Genomic DNA, 27,638 nt, shown 5'->3' on the forward strand with positions numbered 1-27,638 from the left:
TTTTGAGAGCCCAACAAGCGGAAGAGGTAGGTATGACGACGTATGAAAGGCCTGGCATATTGGAAAATCTTCAATACGACAGCAGAAATTAAAGAAAAGGAATAACACCCGAAAACATTTCAAAAATCATCATTAACTTCAGAACATTTTTCATTCAACATTCTTCTCAAAGGCGTAGTGGTAGACCTAGTATAACCGGTGGCCTACTATAACGGTGGCGGTAGTTTTCCTTTTCGACATTCATAAAGCACATTGTACCTATAGATAATATACCTAAATTGAAGAATAAACTATCTTTAGCTTCAGATGCCGTAAGGCTTCTGAAGATCTTGCATAACAATCCATTTAAATAGAAGAGCGCGCACTCGATGCGCGGGAGTTGATTCAGTAGTCGCAGGGAAGGGAGGGGGTCGTGTTTGCCGCCATTACGCTGTTTACTCGGTTAATGCGTGCGTAAACAATTCGAGGACAGCAGTAGTAGGGCTATAGGGACACTTTTTACTTAGGTCTGTTTTTCATTTATTTTATTCCACATCAGTGCCTATGGCTAGAGTCTAGCACGCACATGCAAGTGCGAGTGGTATATTACGCTTGATATCAATAAAACCGGATAAGTGCGATTCGGGCTCGCCCACCGAGGGTTCCGTACAAATTTAACTTATTTTCTATATTTTTTTACTATAGTTGCCAAATTTTATACTTGTAGGTCAACGGGTAGTACCCTATAAATTTTGATTCCGTTGAGTGTCGAAATATACGTTTTTTGCGGCATCAACGGCCTTATATTTATTTTACGTTAATTTAGATTACAAGTTTGAATTTTTTCACAGCTTCAAGGGACTGTAGACATGAGTATATGGTTTTAATTTGAACTCGGTACAGACGCATTTCCGTGATAAAGGGTCTTGACAGACAGACACACGGACGGGCGGACAACAAAGTTATCCTATAAGGGTTCCGTTTTTTCCTTTTGAGGTACGGAACCCTAAAAATGTAATATTATTGAAACTACAACTTTATTAATAAAAAAATCCAAGAATTTTGCCAAAATACATACCTACATACCTGATAGCCATTACCCGTTGTCTGATACCCGTTCAGGCAATCCGTCTCTGGAATGCACTCCCTCTCCCCCTATAAGACAAGCCCCAAGCAAATTAGGTTTCAAGCGGAAACGGAGCTTCCGCTTGAAACTACAACTTTATTAATAAAAAAATTCAAGAATTTTGCAAAAAAACATACCTACATAATACATGATAGCCATTACCCGTTGTCTGATACCCGTTCAGGCAATCCGTCTCTGGAATGCACTCCCTCTCACCCTATAAGACAAGCCCCAAGCAAATTAGGTTTCAAGCGGAAGCTCCGTAGTCATCTGCTAAATGAAGAACTCGTCTAGTGTTCATCATCCCATATATGTATTAGTATATTTATGTTTAGCAAATAAATAATTATCTTATCTTATCTTATCTTATCTTATCTTATCTTATCTTATCTTATCTTATGTAAGTATATGTTATACAATGTTTGCCTTTGTAATGTATTTGTCAATTGCCTTGACTGGATTGTTCGTTTCTCCTTGCACCATCTTTTAGTGTTTCTGTTTGGTCCTATGGTCGACTGGTAGAGAATGCCTTTTGGCATTAAGTCCGCCAGTTTTACATAATTGTATATCTTTTTGCAATAAAGTTTAAATAAAAACATAAAAAAATCCAACGAATTTAAACAACTGTTTTGTTTTTATAACATTTTTGGGATTTTGGGTATTGTTTAATGCGATGTACTAAAGGGGCCCACTGACTATCAGTCCGCCGGACGATATCGGCCTGTCAGTTAGAACAAAAATTTGAGTTCCGAACAACAGACAGGCCGATATCGTCCGGCGGACTGATAGTCAGTGGGCCCCTTTAGTTAGCTTGATAAAGCTGTAAAACTGTTTTATTTTTCGATGTGCATTATCATTATCAATAAGATCAAGTGAAACTAAAACAAATCAGGAACTTTCAATTTCGACCTTCTAGAAAGTTAGATCCTGATAATACTTATTCATACCAAAACATAGCTGTATCCATAACTTAGTCACAAATGTCACAATGTCATTACACGAAGTGATAGTATCAATCGATCGCTGTGATTTTTTAATTAGGTACAAACATGCCAAATTAATTGCCTACAGCCCGTGTTACACATGCCCAAAGTTATTAAAGTGTTAATCTTAATTACAAACTGTTTGCATTCAGTAATTAGTACCTATCCTGAAATTCAATACGAGTACAATAGCGTCACTTAGCGGTACGATAATCACACACAAACCGAGCAAAGAGAGAGGTAGCGAAGCATCTGACACAACCTCGGCTCATACAAAAAAGACAGACAGACAGACAAACGTCATGGACACTTAAGACCTTCCTTGTGCTATGACTGCGCCCAAACAGCCGCGTTCCGCGTCGGTACTGCAAATAAGCTACCGAAGAGAAACTGGCCACAGTGCACAGTTTACAACAATACGCTGTAGGCAGAGTCACGCAGGTGCCTAGGAGCTTTACGGGTAAGAGTTTTTTTTCTTTTAACTCATATTTAATTGTATATAACTGTCGTATTTCAAATGTACCTGTGTGACCCGTAAAATATTTTTTATCAATAAAAACTGAAATGAACTGAACTGAACTGAACTCGGTGGCAGTGAGCAAAATCCGTTCAAATAAGATTATCGAGTAAAAAAATATTCGATCGTTAATAGTCGCTTTCTGCCACCGGTTAATGTTCATCATTCAATTTCAATTAAATCCGTTAGGTACCTAGCTGCTCAAATTTCGTAGCACAGAGACATCTTACATAAAAGCCACTTCCACTTTCAGACTATTATACTACTACTGCTCATAAACCTTATTCGAAAGCCTACTGATGATCAATGTTATTTTTGCTAGTCCATTCAGTTTTTACGATACAAGTTTTCAATTTAAATTTAAATTTCAATAGTTTATTTTCAAGAATATATTGTAAATGTTGGTTAGTAGAAAGTGTTCCGCGTTTTTAAAGTATCTTAGCCTACTGATGTGATGCGAGAACTACGGCAGCCGTGAAGGCGCCGCCGTTTATTGAATTATTGAATTGTTTGTCCACTCGTGAGTAAAAGCATTGTATAATTCAAACCAGGGCTTGAGTGGCTCATGCCTAATGTGAGGTGACCGGCCATATTCAACTTAATAATGTGCTTTTAACGTTTTTCTCGGTTTTCCAATTGCAGAAGCTTTCCGATCCTCTTAAATGTATGTAAATACTTTGTGATAGCGACTGCCATTATTCGGCACTATGTACTATTTATTAATCTGTGACTATGTCGCATCTCAATTCGTGGTTTGTTATTGTGTTGCGATGTTGCGTTAGTTTTAAGTTAAGTATGTATTTAGTAGATATATGTATATGTTATGTACGAATTGTACGATATCCAGGAAAGTGAACTCTACATATACAAGGTGCGGTCCTAATATTTCTGCCTGGAATGATTTGGCCGTTTTAAAAAAAGAAAGAAAAAAGTCATTTTGGTTGTCTTCTATTCTGTTCTTTTGGATATAGTTTTTAGGTTTCTATTGTTTGTGGTTTTTATTTCACGGCGGTTAAAACAACAGGAGGTCTGAAGTTTTTGAGCGTCGAAATGTCGGGAGCTCAAAAACAATACAAAAAGTAATCACGGTCCATATCCCGGTCAATATAAGTCTAATATTAACTAGAAAATTATCCAATTCTGAGGCCTCAATAAATTCAGGCTATCATCATCTTCCTCGCGTTGTCCCGGCATTTTTGCCACGGCTCCATGGGAGCCTGGGGTCCGCTTGGCAACTAATCCCAAGAATTGGCGTAGGCACTAGTTTTTACGAAAGCGACTGCCATCTGACCGTCCAACCCAGGGGGAAACTAGGCCTTGTCGGGATTAGTCCGGTTTCCTCACGATGTTTTCCTTCACAGAAAAGCGAATGGTAAATATCAAATGATATTTCGTACATAAGTTCCGAAAAACTCATTGGTACGAGCCGGGGTTTGAACCCGCGACCTCCGGATTGCAAGTCGCACGCTCTTACCGCTAGGCCACCAGCGCTCAATAAATTCAGGCTATAATATATAATAATAAATCTTCATGAAGAAAAAGTTAGGTAAGTACTTAAACGTATTTGTCATTAAACATTACCTTTGTTTCTTTGAAGGGGTTGGCTCCGTAGAAACAAAGGTAAATTCTATGAACAAACAAAGACAGCTACTTTGTCCCGCCGAGCCAACACAAATGTGAATAAAAAGCGCAGCAACCAAACAACCACAATACGATTAGTACAAATGGGTACAGCAATGTTTGCCCTCTACTTAGCGCATTCGTTAGACCTTACGGCGTTTGTAGTAAGGGCGATGGAGCAGGGTACGGTGTAAATAGTGCTAATTGACAGGAAATTGTAACATTATGCGTTGTTTGAGCAGAGCTTTAGCGGTGGCGCCGGCGCCGAGTGAGTGGGGTACTTATGGTAGGTTGTTTAATTTTTATGATTTTTGTGACGTTTTCAACCAAAAGGTACCACATTGTCGCTTGTCGATAAGGTTGATTTCGAATTGAAGATATATGGAAATAGCGCCTTATTGACAACCGGCAATAAGTACCCTTTTTGTTGAAAATGGCACATTTAGTCATCATCACAATTAGATGATTGGCTCTAACGAAATTTTGAGAAATTTTGCTTGGGAAGTGGTAATTTGTTATAACATTTTCAGCGCACATACGTTATTATTTAAACCACATTATGTAGCTACGTATCTATACTGTTTAATTGTTATTGGTGAGCACTGAATAATATTTGTAATAGTATTTTGCGATAGGCATGTGACATGCGTGTTAAATATTGTTAGATGAAAGGAAACATTCACTCATGATTCACTAGGTTAAATATACAAAAATAATTTTTTTTATTGCCTAATACGTATATGTGACCGCTGAATTCATTTATATAATTTCCTTGAAAATATCTTTTCCTGTTGACTACACAGAACATTGAGACTGTTTATCAGTACGGTTTTTACTCACTATTATTTTTAGTCGCTTTTGGCGACATGTTTCGGATTCTTTGGGAATCCATCCTCAGGCACGAGTGTCCGCAGCGGTTGTACGTCGTGCACTGCCCGCGCCGCCCGCCTCGTCGCTCGACGCGAAAGAATCCGAAACATGTCGGCAAAAGCGACTAAAAATATATAATAGTGAGTAAAAACCGTACTGATAAATATTTTGAAATATGTCTCACGATAGTTTAAGTGCAACATTGAGACTGTTTTTTACTTATTCATGTTCAATGTTACCTATAAGTAAGTGTTTATTTATTTACTAGGTACTCTTCACTACATGGTATAATAATATACTCCGCCTGGTACTCTCTTACAAGACTCGCGAACCACGTGACTGACACAAGCCTACGTACGTCATCGTGAACCTTTTAACAGCACGATGACGTAGGCTTGTGTGAGTCACGTGACTCACGTGGTTCGCAAGTCTCGGAAGACTCGGAAGAGAGTACCAGGCGAACTAGGTATATTATTATACCATGCGTCGTCACTACCAACATGTAGATAGTACATATTCATTTATTTGTTGACACTATTACTGTTGACATTATTTAGGTAATTAATAATTTCATGAAATACCATGCAGTTAATGGTTTGCTATGTTAACACTTTTGATGCGGCAAATAATCACATTCACATACCTACTTGTATTAAATCTGTCTGAAACTCTGAATCTAGGTACCCGCTGACGCAGCGAAAATGTTACAAAAATTGACAGTTTCATAATGTTACAAAAAATTTAATTTAAAATTTGATCGCTACATAATTTTAAACGCAAATTAAAAAATATATGTTTAGGTATACAAGATATATAGTTATTAATATTAATAATTTAGTTATATACAGTGGTACTACGTAAACGAAATTAATAACTAGCTTAGGTATTAAATCTTAACACACCTACTTATATAAATCTAGCAGGCGGGTTTGTCGTGTCTAAGAAATAATTAATTGCTCACGGATTTTAAAATTGCTAGATTTAAGTATTTAGGGTTTTCTTTACATTTAATATTTCCCATTATGGGACATGCGTTCGCATCGACGGCCGGGCGCAACTGAGGCGCGCGCACGCGCAGGCGGCGCGCTTGTATTTATTCAACGGTTGGAGCGAGATAGAAGACAGGGCGTGCTACTCTCAACAGCAACATAGTGAGATGCTCCGCGGAAGGGTAATCCTGAATTGCTGTATTTTCCACTACCCACTTCATGTATCCGGCGATCGAGAGCGGGATAGAAGACATGCCATCGCTATCGTTAGATGCGCGATTTACGTAAAAGGGTAGATTAAATTCTACAGTTCTAGGATACCTACCTTTCTGATTTTAATAAAGTATGGAAATACTATATAAGGCGACAATTTATTATAATAAATATTCATTATAAGACTGACCGCTGTTTGCCTCACTCCTCCTGCCTGGACCCCTATACCATAAAGGGCTCAATAATTAAAGACTTACTGCTACCATACTACTGAGCAATACTAGTAGGTAACAGAAACGATATCAAACGGGTTGAATGCGATAAAAATGACGAAAAAAGTTGTGAATCGACCGTCGCTCGCGCACACTCATTCAGTAACGTCACAGAATAACTAATAGGTAACTTTCTGGATATTGCTCCTAACTTATTATTACCCGTCTACGTCTTATCGCGGCCACAACTACTATAGGTATGTTTATGTTTTTCTTAATTATTGTTATCGTAAACATTTGTGCCAAAAACTGCAAATTGTCACAAGAATCTTGAGTATTAATGGAAATAAAATAAGCATGCTATTTAATGTAGACGAATACTCGTATGAAAAGATCAAGTCTAGATCTAGAAATCTAGAAATTGTATTACCTACTTAAAGTACTTACTATGTAAATGGTCCGGGGCTAATCGGGGAAAATCGGTTCTCGTTGCTTTATATCAGAAATTAGGCTCTACATAACGACTTCCATTGCATCATTGTAAACATTGTAATTTTCTTCCAAAAACTTTAAATAAAGCTAATTTTTAGGAGACATTACCTACTCGTATTTAACATTTTAAATATAGAATAAAGATGTTGTTCTATGCAAGTTGTAATTTTTCCCACGCCGCGCGTTGTCCTAAGCTGTTCGCATATACAGCTTGAGAATTAAGACTCAGCTATAGAATTCCGTGTAAATAAAGTAAATAACAATTGGAACATTAGTTTATATTGGCTCGTGCTGACGCGACCCGCGATAACCGCGATTATCGCCGACCCGCGATACTCGTATCGGCGCGGGCGCCGCGCCGGTGCCGATGCCGGCCGACTTAATTGTAAACTAAGGTACGAACTATGAATGAACGTTACATTTATATATGTTTAGGCTACATATTTAGTACGTTAGAGGGTCAGATTTCCTTTTCAAAAACTTACACAAGGATTGTATTAGATTTGAATTAAGCCAAAGATAGATATAACTCCGTAATAGATGGATACAGTCTAAGGAAAAAACGTGCCTCGAAAATCACGAAAATTTGATTCTCGATCAGAGGGCGCCACTAGTTTTGGCCTAGTCTCGTATAGAGGGCGTTGACGGTTTCGTTTGTTATTTATAATTTTAACGCATATCAATGAAAGAACATGGGTCAAAATCATATAAAAATAATTAATGCAAATAAAAAAATCATTTATCCATATTTAAATACATTTTAACGTATTTTTACAAATCTTCATTTTTAGTTTTAAAGTATGTCGATAGATGGCAGTGAATTTACAGCGGTTACAAAATTTACTATGACAGTACCGCTCTATCTAATTATATGCTCATTGATTAAGCTAATCTTTATGGTCTAATGTAACATTAATTGGGATATGTAGGTACATATTTGAAAATGAAAACTGAAAATAATTTATGTAAAACAATACACAAACTTAAAATTAACGGATGGTTAACATTTGACACACTTTTGTAATTTGTTGTCCCCAAAGAGGATACCACTTAGTATTTATTGATTAGTATCTAATATCGTACCTGTAGAAGTATTAAGAAAATCTGAAAGATAGATAGATTCCTGATCTGTATCCTGATCTGTATCTATTGGTACAAGTTGTTAATTTGAATAAAAATCTAATTTCAACATCTACAATAAAATACTATCGTATAAACAAATTTTGAACGCGCCCGTTTTATAGGTTTTTAGTACCGTTAAGTAAAACCGTTATTGTTTCATTTTCAGGAACTGCGCGCACGCAGTGAGGCAATGTGGCTACCTCTCACGTTGCGTTATTATTTTATTTGTTGAAGTTATAATAAAGTTTCGACCGAGTGACATCCCTAGTATCCACTTGAACGGATAAACAAGAAAACCGGACAAGTGCGAGTCGGACTCGCCCACCGAGGGTTCTGTGAAAATTTCAACTGTCTATCTATACAGACAGACGGACAGCGGAATCTTAGTAATAGGGTTGTTAGGGTTCCGTACCCAAAGGATTAAAACGTGACCTTTTGGGTACGGAACCCTAACAACTGGTAGTTTGAAAAACTCGCGCTGCTAGAAGATGTTGGTGTCAATTCTAGCCAGTCTGTTTTTCGAGATCACGAAGATATGTCGTCTTCGATATGTCGGAGGTACGAGGAGGGGGGAGGACCTCTTAAAGCTAACTTATACTTTAGTGATTAATGGGCCAATTCGAATTTTAGTTATTCGATCTGTTCTCGATATGATACCTACTGATCTGTCAGTGTTAATAGTGACGTATTTGGTTGAAGAAATGACTACATACCTAAAATTCGAATTGGCCCGTAACGTCCTGGCCACAACGTTGCGCGACTGGCTGAGGCGCTGAGGCTGAGGCGAAAACCATAGGTGGAAACGAGAGGTCCGATCGCTGGGTCTCGCTCTAACCTATGGTTGTCGCCTTAGCCGAAAAATGGGGGTAAGTGAAATTTTACAAACGAGGTCTTTAGAAAGAACATCGGGAGGCTTATTAAAGTTATTAAATTGTTTAATGGAGATAACGGGGTTATCTGTCTTTGTTATTGCTTACATGTGATACTAATCCTTACGTAATACTTGGTAATACGCACGCATCAACACTTGTATATACATAGCAGCAAAGAGGATATATCTATCTTTGATAGCAGATAGTGCAATATTCTTCCGAAAGTTCGGGAACCAGGCCCATTGCACTAATTTCTTACTTAATTAAGGAGAGTATTATTCTACCTCGATTAGATTAATAAGATTGACCTTAGCTTAACCAATCTAAACATATGGCCCGCAAGTGAACGTCAATCGTTAGTGGATATGAGATATGATTAAGGGTCTACATATGTCGTCATTCGGATCGGCTCGCATCGGCCGACGCCTGCCGACGCGCCGACGCCTTTTTCGCTCTTATTGCGTAGACACAATGAGTATATAATCAGATAGAGCGGTACTGTCATAGTAAATTTTGTAACCACTGTAAATTCACTGCCATCTATCGACATACTTTAAAACTAAAATTGAAGATTTAAAAAAATACGTTAAAATGTATTTAAATATGGATAAATTATTTTTTTATTTGCATTAATTATTTTTATATGATTTTGACCCATGTTCTTTCACTGGTATGCGTTAAAATTATAAATAACAAACGAAACTGTCAACGCCCTCTATACGAGTGTAGGCCAAAACTAGTGGCGCCATCTGATCGAGAGTCAAATTTTCGTAATTTTCGAGGCACGTTTTTTTCCTTAGACTGTATCCATCTATTACGGAGTTATATCTATCTTTGGTAGACATAAAGGTTCTTTCTATCGGCCTTTGCCGATTCCGCGCCGACATATGTATGATAAAATCGCCAGTAGCCTATTCTCATTGTACGAGTGGATTGGCTACTAAAGTAAGGACGCTAAGCACAAAGAATTTCATGACATTGACTCGACATTTTCTATCTCTGTCGCACGAGCATAATAATATTTCTGTCCCGTTCGCATAGTTGCATTGGCCGCCTGCATTATGGGTGACAGCAATATAATTATAGTATGAAATCTTTTCAAATGATTTTTACGATTAAGACCCTATAAATCTGTTAAACAAAATCCATTGTTTCTTTTGTGAGAGCGGTCGGCCATTGTGTGCCATTGTATCTGAGCGCGTGCTACGGCGCGTGCCATTGTCAGACACAATGGCACATAAAGGCCGACCGCTCACATAAAAGAAACAATGGCTTTTGTTTAACAGATTATGGTCTTAGACGTAAAAATCATTTGAGAAGATTCATACTATACGCGCGTGCGCTGCCATGGAGATAGGAAATGGCGGGTCAATGTACGAAATGGTAACTGCACCAAAATCATCTCTCCTTGTCAGGTATAATTTGAAGTCAGGTCATAATGGCGCGTGCGCTGCGGCGGTATCGCGGGGTATCGCGGGGGTATCGCGGGTTATCGCGCGTGCGTCACTGTTACGCTTGTTTGCGTACAGCTGAGCCAGCACTACTTGCCAAGATATTCCTTGTGGTGCCAGAAATACTGCCTCCTTTCTCATTTCGTCGGGTTGACAAGCAAAAATCACTAAGTACCACCACAAGTTAGAATAGAATAGAATAGAATTCATTTACTCATGGTAAACTACATTTCATACAAACGTATTACAAAGAAAAAGTATATTTAAAACAAAAAGTATATACCTAGTTTACCACGAAGTAAAGTTTAGTTTAGTTTAAGTAGAGTTTAGTTTAGTTTAAGTAGAGTTTAGTTTAGTTTAAGTAGAGTTTAGTTTAGTTCATAGCCGAACCGTATTATTATCCGAATACCTAAGGTTGATGTTTGTTTAATTATTTTTCAGTAATTATATTGAGTTTTGCTTGTCACCTGACGATCTGTATCATGGAGACTGTATAGAGGAGCCAAATCTCTATGTATGAAAAGTGTCCATCAAAAACAGTAATTAGGCGGCGCCACCATACACCGAAATACTACCAAAAACAACCTACGTAATTTGGTCGGGTTATTTGTTGCCTTATATGCATGGAGACTATATAAAGGAGCCAAATCTCTATGTATGAAAAGTGTCCATCAAAAAACAGTAATTAGGCGGCGCCACCATACACCGAAATACTACCAAAAACAACCTACGTAATTTGGTCGGGTTATTTGTTGCCTTATATGGTTCATGTTATACTCATGTCCCAGAGCCTAACTAGCGCCACCGGAGAGATTAGGAACTATTATTTAAAGCTTAACGCGGTCACTTTTACAACAATTCTGCCATAAGAGATTGCGATCCTTTCTATACCATCCATAATCTGTATTGTGCGTGAAACAGCTGAAGACAGTACAGTCAGCATTCACAGCAGAGGATGAAACAACGCTCCAAAACTATCTGTCATCCGGGAATTATTTTCCAAATGAAGATATTTATTTATTTATTTTTATTTTATTATTCAAATTAGTTACACAGCATTACAGTATTACTAATTTACTACTAAAGCACTGCGAACTACAAAGCAAATAAAAATACAAAGATACGAGAAAACACAAATAATAACAAAATACAGTTTTCGTACATTATAGTACGATATAGAATCTACAGTTCGCGTCCTAAATTATCTGACGCAGACGTAGACTAATTTATTCTACATACCAAGACTTGTAAAGCCAAGAAATTAGAAAGGAAAAGGAACATATTCGATCTGGGGGCAAGCAGTGCCTCCGCCAGCAAGACGAGCAATGCGAAGCGCAAGGGCACTACACCTTTTCTCGAAGCGCTTCGTCGTTATTTTGAACCCTCATAACTTGTTTTCGGATTATACCAGATAAGATTATTTTGACTAAGGTGAAGAGTTTGTGAAGTTAGGGCTTGTACAGTTAAAAGAGATCTGATAATTTTTTGACAGTGCGAGCCTTATGGTTTCGCCTTGGCATCATTTTACATAAAAATGTTATTGGTGGGATACTTTTGACGCGTAGTGTAATTACTTTTGACGCTGACTGTACCACAGTAGGTAATTGAATACACCAAAAGGAAGATATGCGATGAGAGTCGGAATAAGTAATATATAGATATAGAGAGAAACCATATAGGTACCTACAACCCGACATATTATTTATTTATTCCACAAGAAACAACAAAAAACAAAAACTCTCAGAACAATTCGAGTTTTAGTTAGGTAGGTATTCGATCTGTTTTCAATTTTTTACTGATCTGTTAGTGTCAAAAGTGACAAGCCTTCGACCAAAAACGTCATTTTGATACTGACAGATTAGTTTCGTATTGGAAACATATCGAATAACTAAAACACGAATTGACCTGTCCGTGCGGGAATCGCAGTAACCACCCAAAAAGCCTATTGTAGGTAGCTAGGTAGGTAGTAGGTACTGATGAAAACGCTTGATTCAAAATTTGCAATAATCGGAATTCGGAATTCGGCCGTTCTGCGATTTCAAAGGTTTTTGTAACGTTTCGATACCTACGCCATGATTTTCATTTCTAAACTGAATTGGAATTCCTTTAGAAATCTAATTGTGATGACGGGATCCATGAAAACTCGAGGAAACTCCTCAAATCTTATAGGCATACAAATAACTTAGTATTTTTATTAACAAGTCAAGCTTTTCCTTTAAAAAATATTACTTTATATTAGTAGAATCAAATGATGACAATAAAATATATCCAAGCGTTTGAAATCCTAAGCTAATCCGATGTATCTGAATCCCTTTTTTATTAACCTTCCTGTTCTTCCTCCTAGGTAGAAAGGTAGGTATTTATTGTTTAAAATTTTACTGTGTCATTTAAGAGAAACACCTTCTAATTACTTTAAACGTTTTAAACTCTATTGAATTTACACAGCTATAAATATTATATATGATCCCGAACATGTTACCTAACCTATTAAATAGGTTATTCTACGTGTACATACTTAACTTTACACTTATTAATTTTTAAGCCTTTAAATTTACATATTATTTATTTGATATTTTAAAAAACGTAAATAAAAACCTTCTTCTCCTTGTCCTTTTCCCATTATTTGGGGTCGGCTCTCCTAATAGTTATATTTCGCCAGGCTTCTCGGTCCTGGGTCATCTCAGGTGGGATTTGGGCTTCTTCCATATCCCTCTTCACCTTTGCCAGCCTTGTCAGTCGGGGTCTTCCTCGTCGCGATTGTGTGGGGAACATATCCAGCACCTTGCGTGTCATGTGTTCGGGTTCTCGGCGCATGACGTGCCCAAACCATCGAAGTAAATAAAAACCTACATATTAAATAAACCTACCTCTTCTACTCTACTTAGTAATCGTAGTTTTCCCAAGTATCATACAATTTGACATGCATAATTTGTGGTCAGGACCAGAGACGCTGTTCTATGACCTGATTCAAGTACCACCCGCAACCGCAACCGGCAATCACGTGAAAAATGTTGAATATGTATTCTAAATCGTATTTGGAATTGAAATTTTAATAATTTCGTGGGTAACTCTGTTTTCGTATACAGCTCAACCTATTTGATTTCAATTAACAATATAGTATATAGGTACATTTATGGGTTTATGAAAATGAAAAAAATCTTAAAATGTCTTCTAGTGTTGAATTCACTTGGTTCGATACTTAATTTACTTAGGGCCACTTGCACCAATCACTACAGTACAATTTGAGACTGGGTTAAGGGTTTAGTCGGTTAACTCCGGGTTAGTGGGATGGTGCAATTGGCGCTTATTGTTATTAATACAATGACTTTAATTTTATCGTAGTACATACCCATGTGATGTTTGCCTTAAGGCCCGTAAGCCAATTTTGGCCCTATCAGTTTTTTGACAGGATTCGGTAACCGCGTCGCGTCGCGTCTCTTATGAGATAAATGAATTAATAGAAGGAAAGATAAATGTCGCTTAGCATATAGGAAGGTTTAGGTCAAATATTAATTGGGTTACATTCCGCTATATTTTCCGCCATCCGGCATATGTTGAACTCGTTGGAACTATTTACAATAATAGCACAGCTAGCATTAAATTGCACGCACCCGGTCCCGTATTCAGCATAGCGAAAGGCGTCAAACAGGGCGACCCGCTATCTCCAAAATTGTTCACCAGTTGTCTCCAAGAGATATTTCAAAAGCTGGCGGTCTCATGGGAGACGATGGGCATTGAAGTTGGCGGCAAGAGGTTAACAAACCTGCGCTTTGCTGACGACATAGTCCTCTTCTCCCACACGTCATCACATCTGCAACAAATGCTGCAAGACCTGAGCACGGCGAGCCTTGAGGTTGGACTTACAATGAATGACGAAAACTCAGTTGATGACCAATCAAGCTAAACATAGCATAGTAGTAGATGGCTAGATGGGCAGGATATACAATATGTCGACGAGTACGTTTACTTGGGCCAGATAGCATCCTTCGAGAACAGGCGGTCTATCGAAATCGACAGACGTATCGAGAACGCCTGGAAGAGCTTCTGGTCCATGAAAGCGCTAATGAAGGGTGACCGTTCCCTTGTGTCTTAAGCGCAAACTCCTTGACATGTGCATCCTGCCCATCCTAACTTACGGTGCACAAACTTGGTCATTAACTGAGGCCCTAAAATCGAAACTCAAGGTTTGCCAGCGAGCTATGGAGCGTAGTATATTAGGTGTTCGTAGAACTGATCGAAACAGAAACACGGAACTACGCTCCAGAACTAGAGTTGCAGATGTAGGCGTCAAGACCGCTAAGCTTAAGTGGGACTGGGCGGGACATGTCAGTCGCATGCACCCGGAAATGTGGGCCAAAATGGTTACTGAGTGGGACCCACGGAGCACCATAGACGGTGCAGGCCGGGGTTCAGGCAGACCAAAAAGGAGATGGCGGGACGACTTGGACGCATTCTACCCCAAATGGTGGGAAAATGCCGATGACAGGGTCGAGTGGAGAAAACGAGGGGAGGCTTTTGCCCAGCAGTGGGATACCAAAGTAGGCTAATAAAATAAAATAAAATAAATTGGGTTACGAAAGTCTTATGTAAACAGTTTAAGAGGTAGGCTTTTACAGTGGGAGAGTATATAGGTAGACGAGTCGAACATATAATTGACAATAATTACTAGGTATACAAAGTTTGATGTACATTTTACGTTATTTTTCTCTACAAGTGTAGAGCAGACGCTAAGTGATAATTTTGCCATATGTGTTTTTGTATGAGGCAATAAGGTTTTGGCGGCAATTACCTAGTGCGTGGTCCAGGCTTTCTCGGGCGAAAGACGTACCCGTGTCCATGGCGTAGGAGGCGGCGGCGGCTGCCGCGTGCAGCGCGCCGTACTCCTTGCCGTCCATGCCGCCAAGCATGATCACTTCACTGCACACACCACCGAGCTACGCATGCGTCCGCCGAGCGGCGCGCGAGCGGGACATGTGCGCGCGCGCCGCGCGCCGCCGCGCATGCGCGCCGGCCCCGCCCGTCGCCGCCATTGGCGCGCATCGCCCAATCGCCGCGCTTCATTTCGAACGCTTTCCTTTTTCCGTGTTGCGTTCTATTTGAAGCGTGTTGATGCATCTCCGTCTCGAGCCACGGAAAATTGAACTTTATGTGAAGGCTTTAGAGGCGTCGGTGAAGTGTGTTGGCGTTGTAAAATGTCTGTTTTCCCGTTCGGTCGGTTGCGCTCGGGCGGTGAGCGAGACGACTGCAGGAACGTGTGTCGGCGGGGTATGTAGGAGCATGTTATGTGCCGGATCCGTGTACTCGGTTTGTAATTGATAATGTATATTCGTTAACCGTTTACTGACTCGCAACAGAGGTTAGTTAGTTAAAGTTCTGTGGGTATGCGCATGAGATTTGTTGCTGAATATTTGTTTCAGTAGGTACCTGGCCTGGATACAGTCAAATGAAAAACTATACAATATTCATAAACTCGATCTATAACCGAACTTAAAATATTAAATTTATGTAGACCATGTCAATTAAATAAAGCACTGTAGGTATGTATAACGCTAAAAATGATATATTTCATATCGTAGCTAATTAGTAGGTACTTAACTTACACTGAATAGTTACTATCTACACCAACCTAACATCCTAAATTTTTTAAATTCTTCATTTATAGGTATTTAATACTTAATAGGTAAAATATTAGAACGACATAGTGATAGAGCCAATAACATTTTAAATAGGTCCGTAATAAATAATTGATAGGTAGAGGTACCCCACTAGGTACCAGGGATAGCTCTAATAACAATTTAGCAGGGCAGAAAAAGCTCTTTTCCGAATAGGTGATGTGAAAAGTTTATTTTCCCCTCACTAGCTCGGAAAGCCGTCTTTTATCCTTTAAAACAAGCGGGGAAAAACGCATTTTATCCACTAGTGGGGAAAGTAATTTGACCTTGGATGGAGCGTGTTTAAGTAGCTTTTGACAGATAACAAAACGTAAAACGCTCATAATAATGGTTCGTTCGATATTAATTATCATTGAATAATTGGCTTTATTCAATGATTTTAAGTCTTAAACCTTAAATTCCATAAGAAACATTTATTTTTTAAATGATGTTGAATGTAATTCTGAACGCACAAGTTGAGTCGATGCAATTTCAAAACTCACCGTCATAAATGTCAACATTGTCAACAAAAATTTTCTCACCGACTCCGATACGTAAAAATACACAACTTCCAGAGTTTTCTGTTATAATATCGTATTATCGTAAAAAAATGAGTGATTCCAGTGATGAAGATGATCTAACGCCTGTGGATGTTGCACTTTCCTCGCTATAGTGAGGGGAAAAGTTTTGTGTTACACACGGGTGCAAATGTATTTTAGTTCTCGTGTGTTGAAACACTCGCTACGCTCAGGATTCTATTTTAGAACAACTATAGAATCCTTTCGCTTACTCGTGTATCAATTCCACACTCGCGGGTAAAATACAACTTTGCACCCTTGTATAACAATAGTTATTTGTTATACAAGGGTGCAAAGTTGTATTTTACCCGCGAGTGTTTTAACACACGAGAAGTAAAATACATTTGCACCCGTGTGTAACACAAAACTTTTCCCCTCACTATAGCGAGGAAAGTACAACATCCTCAGGCGTTAGATCATCTTCATCAACTGGAATCACTCATTTTTTTACGATATTATAACAAAAAACTCTGGAAATTCTGTACTTTTACGTGAGAAGTTTTTAAGTAAAAAATTTGTTGACAATGTTGACATTTCTGACGTATGAAATGTCAATGATGCGTTTTGAAATTGCATCGACTTAACTTGTGCGTTCAGAATTATATTTAACATAATTATTAAAAAACAAACGTTTATTATGGAATTTTAAGGTTTATGACTTAAAATCATTAAATAAGGCTAAATCTGGTAGTTTTTATTAGATTCTCAAACCATTTATTTAATGATAATTAATATCGAACGAACCATTATTATGAGAGTTTTACGTTTTGTTATCTGTCAAGCTACTTAAACACGCTCCATCCAAGGTCAAATTACTTTCCCCACTAGTGGATAAAATGCGTTTTTCCCCGCTTGTTTTAAAGGATAAAAGACGGATTCCGAGCTAGTGAGGGGAAAATAACTATTCCTATAGTTACCATAGTGTACTACCTACAAGTCCTACTAGGACAAATCATTCTAATTTTAAAGCAGGCTAAAGCACTCCAAATACGCCAATCTGGAACCGGCGTACGACTTTGTCCCGGTCGCGGTGGAGACGGCTGGGCCGTGGTGCTTGGAAGCGAAGAAGTTGGTAAGGGACTTGGGGCGGCGTTTGCGTGATAGAGGTTGCGATCCCCGTTCAGGCTCCTACTTGGTCCAACAAATATCGCTTGCTATCCAGCGCGGCAATGCCGCAAGTATATTTGGCACGTTTGGACAGGGTGGGGGTCGGAATGGGGTTTATGTTTAGTATAGATAATGTGTATTTTCTAGTTAGTTTTAGTGTTTTTCTTTAGTTTGATTATGTAGTGTTAAGTTACTTTGTTCATAAGTTTTTTGTTTTTGTAATTTTGGAGTCTCATTTGCTGAATAAATGTTTAGAGATTGCAATTCTAATTTTAAACCTATGATTTTATTTTCATATTCTTGACTTAGTGTAGCACACACACCGTAGTACTTGAATCGGCGCGTTTGTCTGCGCGCATCATTTGCGCGCAGCAATTTGTTGCTCCTGCGCCGACAGAGCCGACCGTCTTTACGCACATAGATGACATATTTGGGGTAATTAACAGGATCTCGGTAGCTCCCGTTTGAGGCGTTTTTGTGGCGTAATTATTACGGTATACCTATTTTATGCGACTCATGTGTGCCGGTAGAGGAAAAAATATGTTATTGAGGTTAACGGCACATTAACCTTTCTAACAGAGTTACCTATAGATACGAGTATGGACCATTTTTGGTTTCAAACACAAACATTAGAACGGAATATAGTTTCGATAGTCTAGAGTCATTACTTATTAGTTTGGAAGGGAAATCTGAAAATATATTTATATGTGGAGACTTCAATATCGATTTTTTAAAAGCGAGCACACGGAATACTCAGCTATGTAATATAATGTCTAGTTATGGATTTAGGTGTCATATCACAGAACCAACACGGCAAAACTCTTGCATAGACAATATTTTTAGCAATGTTAAAAATAAAAAAGTTATGGCCAGAATACACCAGCTACACCTTTCTGATCACAACACCGCGCAATCTTTGAATGTAGAATATAATAAACATAAATTTAATTTGAGTACTCATACCAATCATGTCGTCATGCATAAATTTGCCTTTTGGCCAGAAAACAAAAAGAAGTTCGTTGAATGTCTTAATAGTCTGACCTTTTCGGAAGTGTACGAGAGTAGTGACGTTCAAATTGCATTTAATAAGTTTCATGACCTTATGACGTTGTTTTTTGGTCTTTGCTTTCCTTTAGTACAAATAAAAGTTCCTTATCGAACAATAAAGAATCCCAAATGGATTACTAGAGGAATAAAAAAAAGCTGTAAAAGAAAGAGGTATTTACGACAGCAATATTACCTAAATAAAACGGTTGAAAACAAGAACAGTGTCAGCTTATACTCCAAGATCTTGCGACGATGCATATGCAGCCTGCAGAGACATTGTAACCAAAAATACATTACAAATTCAGAAAATAAGGCAAAAGCTCTATGGAACGTTATTAATCAGAAAATTGGTTCTATCACAAACAGACATAATATAAACGGAATTCTAGATACAAACGGTGATTATGTGCACGATGGCGAAAGCATAGCAAATATTTTTAATGATTTTTTCATCGGTGAACCTATTATTCGTAGCAAAGCTCAGAGACCTCAGAGTGACTCTGACTGTACTTCACAAAGCTTAAAAAACATATCGGGAGTTACTAAAACTATTTTTCTTAAACCTACCTGTGAAAATGAAGTACATAGAGTAATAATGAACCTTAAAAATAAAAAATCTACTGGGTTTGATAACATCACAGTAGACTGCCTGAAATCTGTCGCATCAATCATTGCAAAGCCACTGTCGCACATTATAAACATTTCATTCGAAAAGGGAGACTTTCCCGAGATACTTAAATTATCAGTAATAAAACCCCTGTACAAAAAAGGGCAAAAATCTGATAAAAATAATTACAGACCAGTTGCATTAATACCAGTTTTGTCTAAAATTTTTGAAAGATTAATGTACAATAGGATATCAGAATTTTTTGACATGCATAAAGTTTTAACACCTGAACAGTTTGGTTTCAGACGAAATAAATCCACGAGTCTTGCCAGTTTTGTACTATTCAAATCTATACTGAATAACCTAAACGAAAAGAAGCCAACAGCATGCTTGTTCCTTGATCTCAGCAAGGCATTTGATTTTGTGGATCACAATATTTTGTTAAACAAATTATACATATATGGCATTAGAGGCCCGGCATACAACTGGCTACACGCATATTTACATAGTAGAGAGCAGACTACTAGAATTACCAAATTGGACAAATCAAACAATACGTTAAGTAATTATGATTCAAACAAAAAACGCATACATCGAGGGGTACCGCAGGGAAGTATCCTGGGTCCCTTACTATTTCTAGTGTATGTAAACGATTTGCCACGTGTAACACAACATAAAAGCATATTATTTGCAGATGATACCACGGTTATACTCAAATGTGATAATGCAACAAATTACGAAGCTGAAATAAATATTACGCTTAAACACATTATAGAATGGCTAGTTAGAAATAAGTTAAAAATAAATATAGAGAAAACCAAATTTTTACAATTCTCAACAAAACAGGCCAAAGAAATAACGTTAAAGATAGCGCATGCTAATGAGCAAATTGAGGAGGTAGACAGTATGAAATTCCTAGGAATATTTTTAGATAAATATATAACTTGGAATGCACATGTAGATATGCTTTGCAAAAAAATGTATACATTTATATATGCTTTAAGAACAATCAGGAGAACCACGACAGTGGAAACTGCAATTACTGTGTATCATGCATACGTGTGTTCTCAGATTCGGTATGGAATTGTATTATGGGGCAATTCGTCTAATGTAAATAGAGTCTTCATAGCACAAAAAAAATGTTTGAGAGCTATTTGGGGCATGAACAATACAGAATCGTGTAAAGAGCTATTTACTAAAAATAAGCTTCTAACGTTGCCTGCTATGTATATTTTTGAAATTGCCAAACTAGTTAAAGGAAATTTATCACTATTTAATTTAAATGACAACACCAATAAACGATCAGAAACACATGTAGCACTGACAATGCCTGCTCCTAAACTACAACTATATCGTAAAAACTGTGACTACATGGCGACCTTGATTTATAATAGCATTCCGAGAGAAATTACCGACCTATGTTATAATAGGTTTTGTAAAACTCTGCAGCTCTGGTTAACGGAACACTGTTTCTACTCCGTTACAGACTTCCTCGAAAGTAGTAACTGCAGATATAACAAATATTAGATAAAAATGATGTGTTGTATATAAATAATGTAAATAGCTTATCTAAATGCATGTTGAATAATTTTTTCTTTATTTTGTTTTGTGCATGCTGACAATTGAATGAATGTATTTTATTAATTTTATCTTTTCTCCATTTAGTGTTATTTACAATTGATATTATTTTATTTGAACATTCCAAATGCTATTTTTTAATGTATGAAATTCTTGATCGATAGTTGAATGGTTTGATTTATAAGCTTGATAATTAGTGTTTAACTCTTTTCGTTCTGGTGGTTATCTGCAATAACCACCTTTTATCGACCGATTATTTAGTAACAGAGCCATCTATGGTCAAAGTATCGTATTACGTGGTCAACAAGAAGACCTAAGTTAGATAACAATGTCATTCGCAGTTCGCTCGACGGCTGTTTGTGGAACTAAATTTTTATTCGAAAACCGCCGTTTACGAAAATGTGAAAGTGTGATTTTGGTGGTAAGTAAAAAATAATAAATAATCGTTTTTTTGCTGTGTTTTGTGATACGTATTATGAAATATACTTATTCATTTATTTTAAGTGAAAAATATTTACATTTAGATTTATAACTTTTGGTAGAAGTGGACTTAGTCAAAGTGGTTAACAGCGATAACCACCGTGGCACAATTGCTTTTTGTTACTCGTTTTTTTTTTTGTAAAAAATCGTTTCTCATATAATAAAAAGTGTTAAATATTCAGGTTTTAAAAGGTACCTTTAGGTAAAAGCTGACTTATTCAAGGTGGTTAACAGCGATGACCACCGTGACACAAATATTTAGGTAATAAAAAAGGTTTAGGTAATAATATACTTCAAAACGATCATAAATATAATAATTATTTCTGTTTTAGATAATGTATAGAAAAAGATTGATCGATCGAGATATCGAAAACGCTTTAATATATGAAGATATACCTTCAGACAATGATAATTTTGCCGGTGGAGATTAGTTAATGCCAGCAGCGGGAGAGCAAACAGCAGTCTAGGAAAAGTAACACTAACTCGCCGACTTATGCATCTATAATAAAACACAAACCCTTTGTACCAACTTCTATAAGGCATGCAGTAGCCAATCATCTACCAATAAGAGGTACATCGCGACGATGCAGCGTATGCAGCACAAAAGCCAAACCTGTCCACACTGTGTGGAGCGGCAAAATATGCAAACTACCACTTTGCTACTGTAAAGAAGGAAAAGCGTGCTTTAATTCACATCGTGATGTGAATTAAAGCACGCATAAGACCGTGGTCTTATATATTAATTGATTTTGTTTTGTATATAATACAATATTTTTGCAAATAGGACTGTATACTTGTTACACGGTGGTTACACCTACTAACCACCCTATAAAACACCCCCTTCAAACAAAAAATGAAAAAAAGTCATGGATTTTCATATTATTAGCCCAAATCAATAAATAAATGCAAAAAATAAGTTTTTATTATAATAAACAAAAATCTGTGACACAAAGAGTTAAGGCTGTAATATTTGCATGCCGCTATTCGGCTGAATTATGTTGTGACCTATAAGAAACTATGTAACATCTGCTAACTACCATAATTCACGCAAATAAACGATATTCTATTCTATTCTATTCTATAACCGTAAATTAATTAATTTACTCTTAGACCCTAAGATTTAGAGAATTGCATCTTGGGAGATAGGTAGGTACCTGCTGTCCTACTATGTAGTATACCTACTAAGAACTATTGTCGGCGTGAGTCTTTTAGCGCTAAAAAGTGAGTGCCTATATTGAATAATGCTTGGGTGCGGTAATACGGAGCAACGCCGTTCTGACGCCAAAATAGTGTTTAGATTTAGATTTAGATTCATTTATTTCATAATACAGATTACATTATAAATTGCAGGCAGTTTTTAAATTTATGAAATGTATATATAGTTAGTCTATGTAGTTTTTAAGTTTAGTTTATAATTTTTACTTTAAGGATTTATTTATTTTTGTTTTTTTCTGATTAATTGTTATGTGTTAATAAAACTTTTACTACTTTGTCTATAAGGTACCTATATATAATATGGGCCTGTTTGCCTAAATTAAATTGCAGTGGATTTTGTCTAGTTATAAACAAATATTTTGGTATTTTTTTAATCTAATAATTTTAACCTATGTAGATCAAACGAGTCAGTAAAGTCATAATGTTTAATTTAGTTTATTTTGATCATGTAATAAAATAGCATAGGACTTTTAATTGAAAAAAATAACTTTAAAAAAAGCTGTCCAAATCATGTTGTCCTCTCTTACAGCATTTCTGCACTCATTATGGGCTCGAAGAAAAATTGTGAGTAATATGTACTTACCTAATTAAAAGAGCCGTGTTGCTTTCCTTGACTAGCCCTTTCTACATCTGTTCTATTCCTACCCGAAAAAAATAATATAAAATCGGTTTTTTTTTCTTTCAGAACAAATTGTAATTCTTGTATTTATTTATTTAAGCTTTATTGCACAATACATGAAGGTATAAAAGGCGGACTTAATGCCTTAAGGCATTTAGCATGGCATTTGGCAGGTATTTAGTTTTAGTTATACAAAATATTTCCTTATAAAATTAAACTACATAAACTACATTAGTATTAAACGTATTTTTGTACAAAAGGGAGAATCTCAAATAGGTATGATCTGACTATAGAGGAAAAAAATATTTTTTTCTATTACGAAGATTTGAAGAAGTTTTCGAAATTATTACTAAAACAACATTAGAAAGTATAACAAAACAAAAATCGATAAGGAATAAAAGTTCAATTATTAAAAACGACCTGTCCGTACTTACGTAGTACACAAAGTACCTACATAGGTAGTTATATATCTGTATAAAAGATAAACAAATTCAAAACAATTTTCCTTTACATATAAATGAGATAAAGTAAGTTAAACCTTCCCCCTCCGCTTGTCATAACTTCAATTCCCTCCCATCCTTAAACGTACGTGTGACGTACCTAATTAAATTAATGGATGACCTCTAGTACCTATCTACAAATAAAATCATTAACAATATAACATAATCTAGAAGACCACTGGGCCCTGCCATAACTCTAGAGCATATTGACGGCCTTTCATTTCGTAGGCCACAAGCCAGTTACCTGTTACCTTGAATTACATGAACGACATACCAAGTTTATGAGGCAACAAGACCTGGAACAAAACCGGCAAATAATGAGCCTGAAACGTTCTCAGAACCGGGCGGCCTCCCGAAATCCCACCGGAACGCAAATAAAATATCAATAACAGGCTCGTTTCTTCAATATCGCACGCGGGAAACGCCGCGGGCGCAAACTAACGCATTGTTCGCGCGCAAGCCGTGGATTATGCGCGATTGTCCCCCCTTCCACCCCCATTGTTCCATAACTTTATCTTTTCTATACGCATTTATAGCTTTAATGTGATATTTTTCGAAAATGCACGTTTTATTGCCAATGTATTGTTTTAGCTGGATTATCGGCCCGTATCTCGGAAATCGATCATTAAGTTTCTGTTGTGCGTTTATTGTTTTTAAATCAGATTCTGTTTGTTCTTGTGTTTAAGTAAATCGAAGTAACTGCACTTTAACAAAACATTATAACATACTGTAGGTGCTTCTTTGTTCAAGATTGTCCAATATTTACCAAAATGAACAAAACTTACAAGGGTTTTTAAATAAGTATTTAACCAGTGATACATTGTATCTAATACTTAATCAATAGTATTGAAAACAATTGAGACATTCTAAGAACAAATTAAATTATTTTCTATGAAAATATTTTAATTTGTGGTTTTTCAAGTAGACACACTACTATTTAAACTATAAACTGAAATAAATGTCATATACGAAGGAAAAAACTCGTATATGACTTCGTATATGACATTTATTTCAGTTTATAATTGAGACATTACCTCAGGTAACGCATAGTTTTGAGTGTTTTGACTGGTAGAGAATGCCCTTTGGCATTAATCCGCCATTTCTATTTTTTTCTTCGTGTGTGCAATAAAGTTTAAGTAGGTAAATAATGATAATCGACGAACTGTGATATTGTGTCTACATTTGTTTATTTTTAGCTATCGACTTTTTCCGCATATAGAAACTGTCTGACTTTTACCGAAGACTAAAATCCATAACAGGGGGCGTAGCCAACATGGCAATCATTTGCATAAAATTAACGAAATGCTATTGTCTCTATATCACTCTTTCATATTAGTTGCGATTGAGACAAGTTTGTCATCTTGGCAAGGCCCCATGAAATGAATACATAAGCATAAGAATAATTCATTTATTCATGGCAAACTACATTTTGTACTTAAACGTATTACAAAGAAAAAGTATATTTAAAAACAAAAAGTATAAAGTTTACCACGAAATGGTCCCGCCTCAGCATAATGCTAACCCTAAAGTCAGCGCTGGGGCCCGTTTATCATAAGCTTATAGCTTGTAATACAAGTGGAAGTCCCTTTTTGACAAAAGCTGTCAAAAAGGGACTTCCACTTGTATTACAAGTTACAAGCTTATGATAAACGGGCCACTGGTCTTCCGGCCCGTTCCTTCCGAGACCATTTGTGGGCTATAACGCAACCGTACAACACGGCCTTATCTATCACCGAACGCATCCACTTTGCGCTTTGCGATGACGTCAGCGTCATCTAACCTGCGCTGCGCCTGCGCTTAAATGTCATGATGACTTATAAGGCCATGCCATGCCGCACAAGTGTTGTTAGATAAATTTCCTATTTAATTCATATAATATGTAATAGTTTTCGTGAAAATTACATGAAATAAACTCGATAACATTACAAAGATGACACAACAGTAGTAGGTACGTAAAACATTGTATGTATTAGTCGCATACGGACTTCCGTGTAAGACACATGTACCAATACGGGGTGACAGAGTGAAAGAACACATGTGCGGCGTCTTTGACACGGACACCCCGTCCCTTATAGCGGCTAATGACCCCGAAAATCTATGATTCCATAATCAACTCTATTCCAATGGATTAAGGTGGGAAATTTAATGACTGGCCTGCCTAGAGTCCATGTACTGTTATCTGATCAAAAGTGAATACATATGTTTGTTATTACAATAGTCAGCTGGAGATGATTATTCTTTGTCAACTGTCGCCTTTTTGGCTAGTATCGGCTTACTTGTAGGGGTGATTGACATCGATTCGTCCTACATGTAATAGGTATATTATAGAATAGAATAGAATGGAATAGAATAGTTTTTATTCATGAACACACAGACAATAGACATACATTAAAAGAACATAGTAAAAATAAAGTGTCACGAATATTATATAGTCTCAAATTTTTTTGAAGCAAATAAACTAAACTAATGTATATAATGTAACTGTTACGGCATGAGCATCACGGTTTATAATAAGATACCAGAAGAACTGCGGAAATTGAAAGACCCATTATTTATGACAAAATTGAAGAAATGGCTAGTAAATAAATGTTTTTACACAATCAAAGAATTTCTGGACGAATAATGTTAATAAATAAATAAATGACCATAAATATTACATTTGAAAATTATATGAAATATGTGTAGTTTTGTAAGACAATTATAATATCTAAAAATAATGAATGTATATTCAATTTAAATAATAGTTACAATGGAAAATCAATGTCATGTAACTAGTTTATTGTTAATGTAAATAATGTATATAGCTTATCTTATCTTATCTTATAGTTTCGGGGGGCCCTTACGGATACACTTCGACCCATAGGGATCTTTTGTGCAGTTACCCCCTAGGAAACATCCGTCCGCAACTCAAGAGCTTTCCCCACCATCTCCATATGCCGGATGATGGACCTTATGGGTAGCTTTTTGAATTCCTTTGGTACCAGGTAGCCTGTTCCAAAGTCCTTCATTCTTTGTTTGGCGAGGGCGTGACATTCACACATAAGGTGTTCTATTGTCTCTTCCTCTTCGCCAAACATACGACAATCGGTGTTGTCAGCGTGCCCCATCTTGGCCAGGATTCCCTTGACCCCGTAATGGCCAGTAAACACCCCCGTTATTATTTGGAGTTGCCGTTTGCTAAGTTTCCAAAGCTTTTTGCTCCAACCAGAGTCTACCCCTTGTATAAAGAGCTTTGAGTGCTTTAGACCCGTCAGACTGTCCCATTCTTCCTAGTATTTGGTCTTAGTAAGGTCTTTGATAGCCGTTGTGATGGTTCCCTGTGAGAGCCCCACGAATGGTTCCGGACCTATAAGGTTGTTTGCAGATCCGGCTCTGGCAAGTTCATCTGCATTTTCATTGCCCATGAATCCCTCGTGCCCTGGGATCCACACCAGTTGCACTTTGTTTTGCCTTCCAAGCTTGTTCAGAGCTTGGATGCCATTGTATACCAGTCTAGAGTCCACTCTAGGCGCCTTAAGCGCTTTGAGTATAGCTTTGTATATAGCTTAATTTTAAGATCAATATTTGCATCTGCCAATTGGCTAAACATGTGATACTGCTTATAATGATTATGTTGAACTTAAAATTACCCTGTTTAAGCAAATAAATAATTATCTTATCTTATCTTATCTTAATCTAATGTAATCCATTGTTAATTATACCTCTACTGTTTTGAAAAAATAAGTTCCGCCAACTTTTTTGCGCATGTATTTTCCCGCAAGATACCTACAGTGGCTACAGTACATACCTAGAACCGGAGGAATTTTCTTA

At 37.0% G+C, this 27,638-nt stretch overlaps 1 protein-coding gene across 2 annotated transcripts in view; it reads right to left on the reverse strand.

Annotated features, from left to right (window-relative positions):
- Positions 1-15,832, reverse strand: part of LOC134748223 (paired box protein Pax-1-like) — a 31,267-nt gene extending 15,435 nt beyond the window's left edge. The window contains exon 1 of one of the 2 annotated variants that reach the window (XM_063682944.1): positions 15,275-15,832. In XM_063682944.1, the coding sequence (XP_063539014.1) occupies positions 15,275-15,353 (79 nt within the window). In that variant the 5' untranslated portion in view covers positions 15,354-15,832. Of the gene's footprint in view, positions 1-15,235 lie in introns of both variants that reach the window. The other variant, XM_063682943.1, reaches the window with a different exon arrangement.
- Between the last annotated feature and the right edge of the window lie 11,806 nt (positions 15,833-27,638).

Source organism: Cydia strobilella, chromosome 16 (genome assembly GCF_947568885.1).
Source record: "Cydia strobilella chromosome 16, ilCydStro3.1, whole genome shotgun sequence".
Classification (NCBI taxonomy): domain Eukaryota; kingdom Metazoa; phylum Arthropoda; class Insecta; order Lepidoptera; family Tortricidae; genus Cydia; species Cydia strobilella.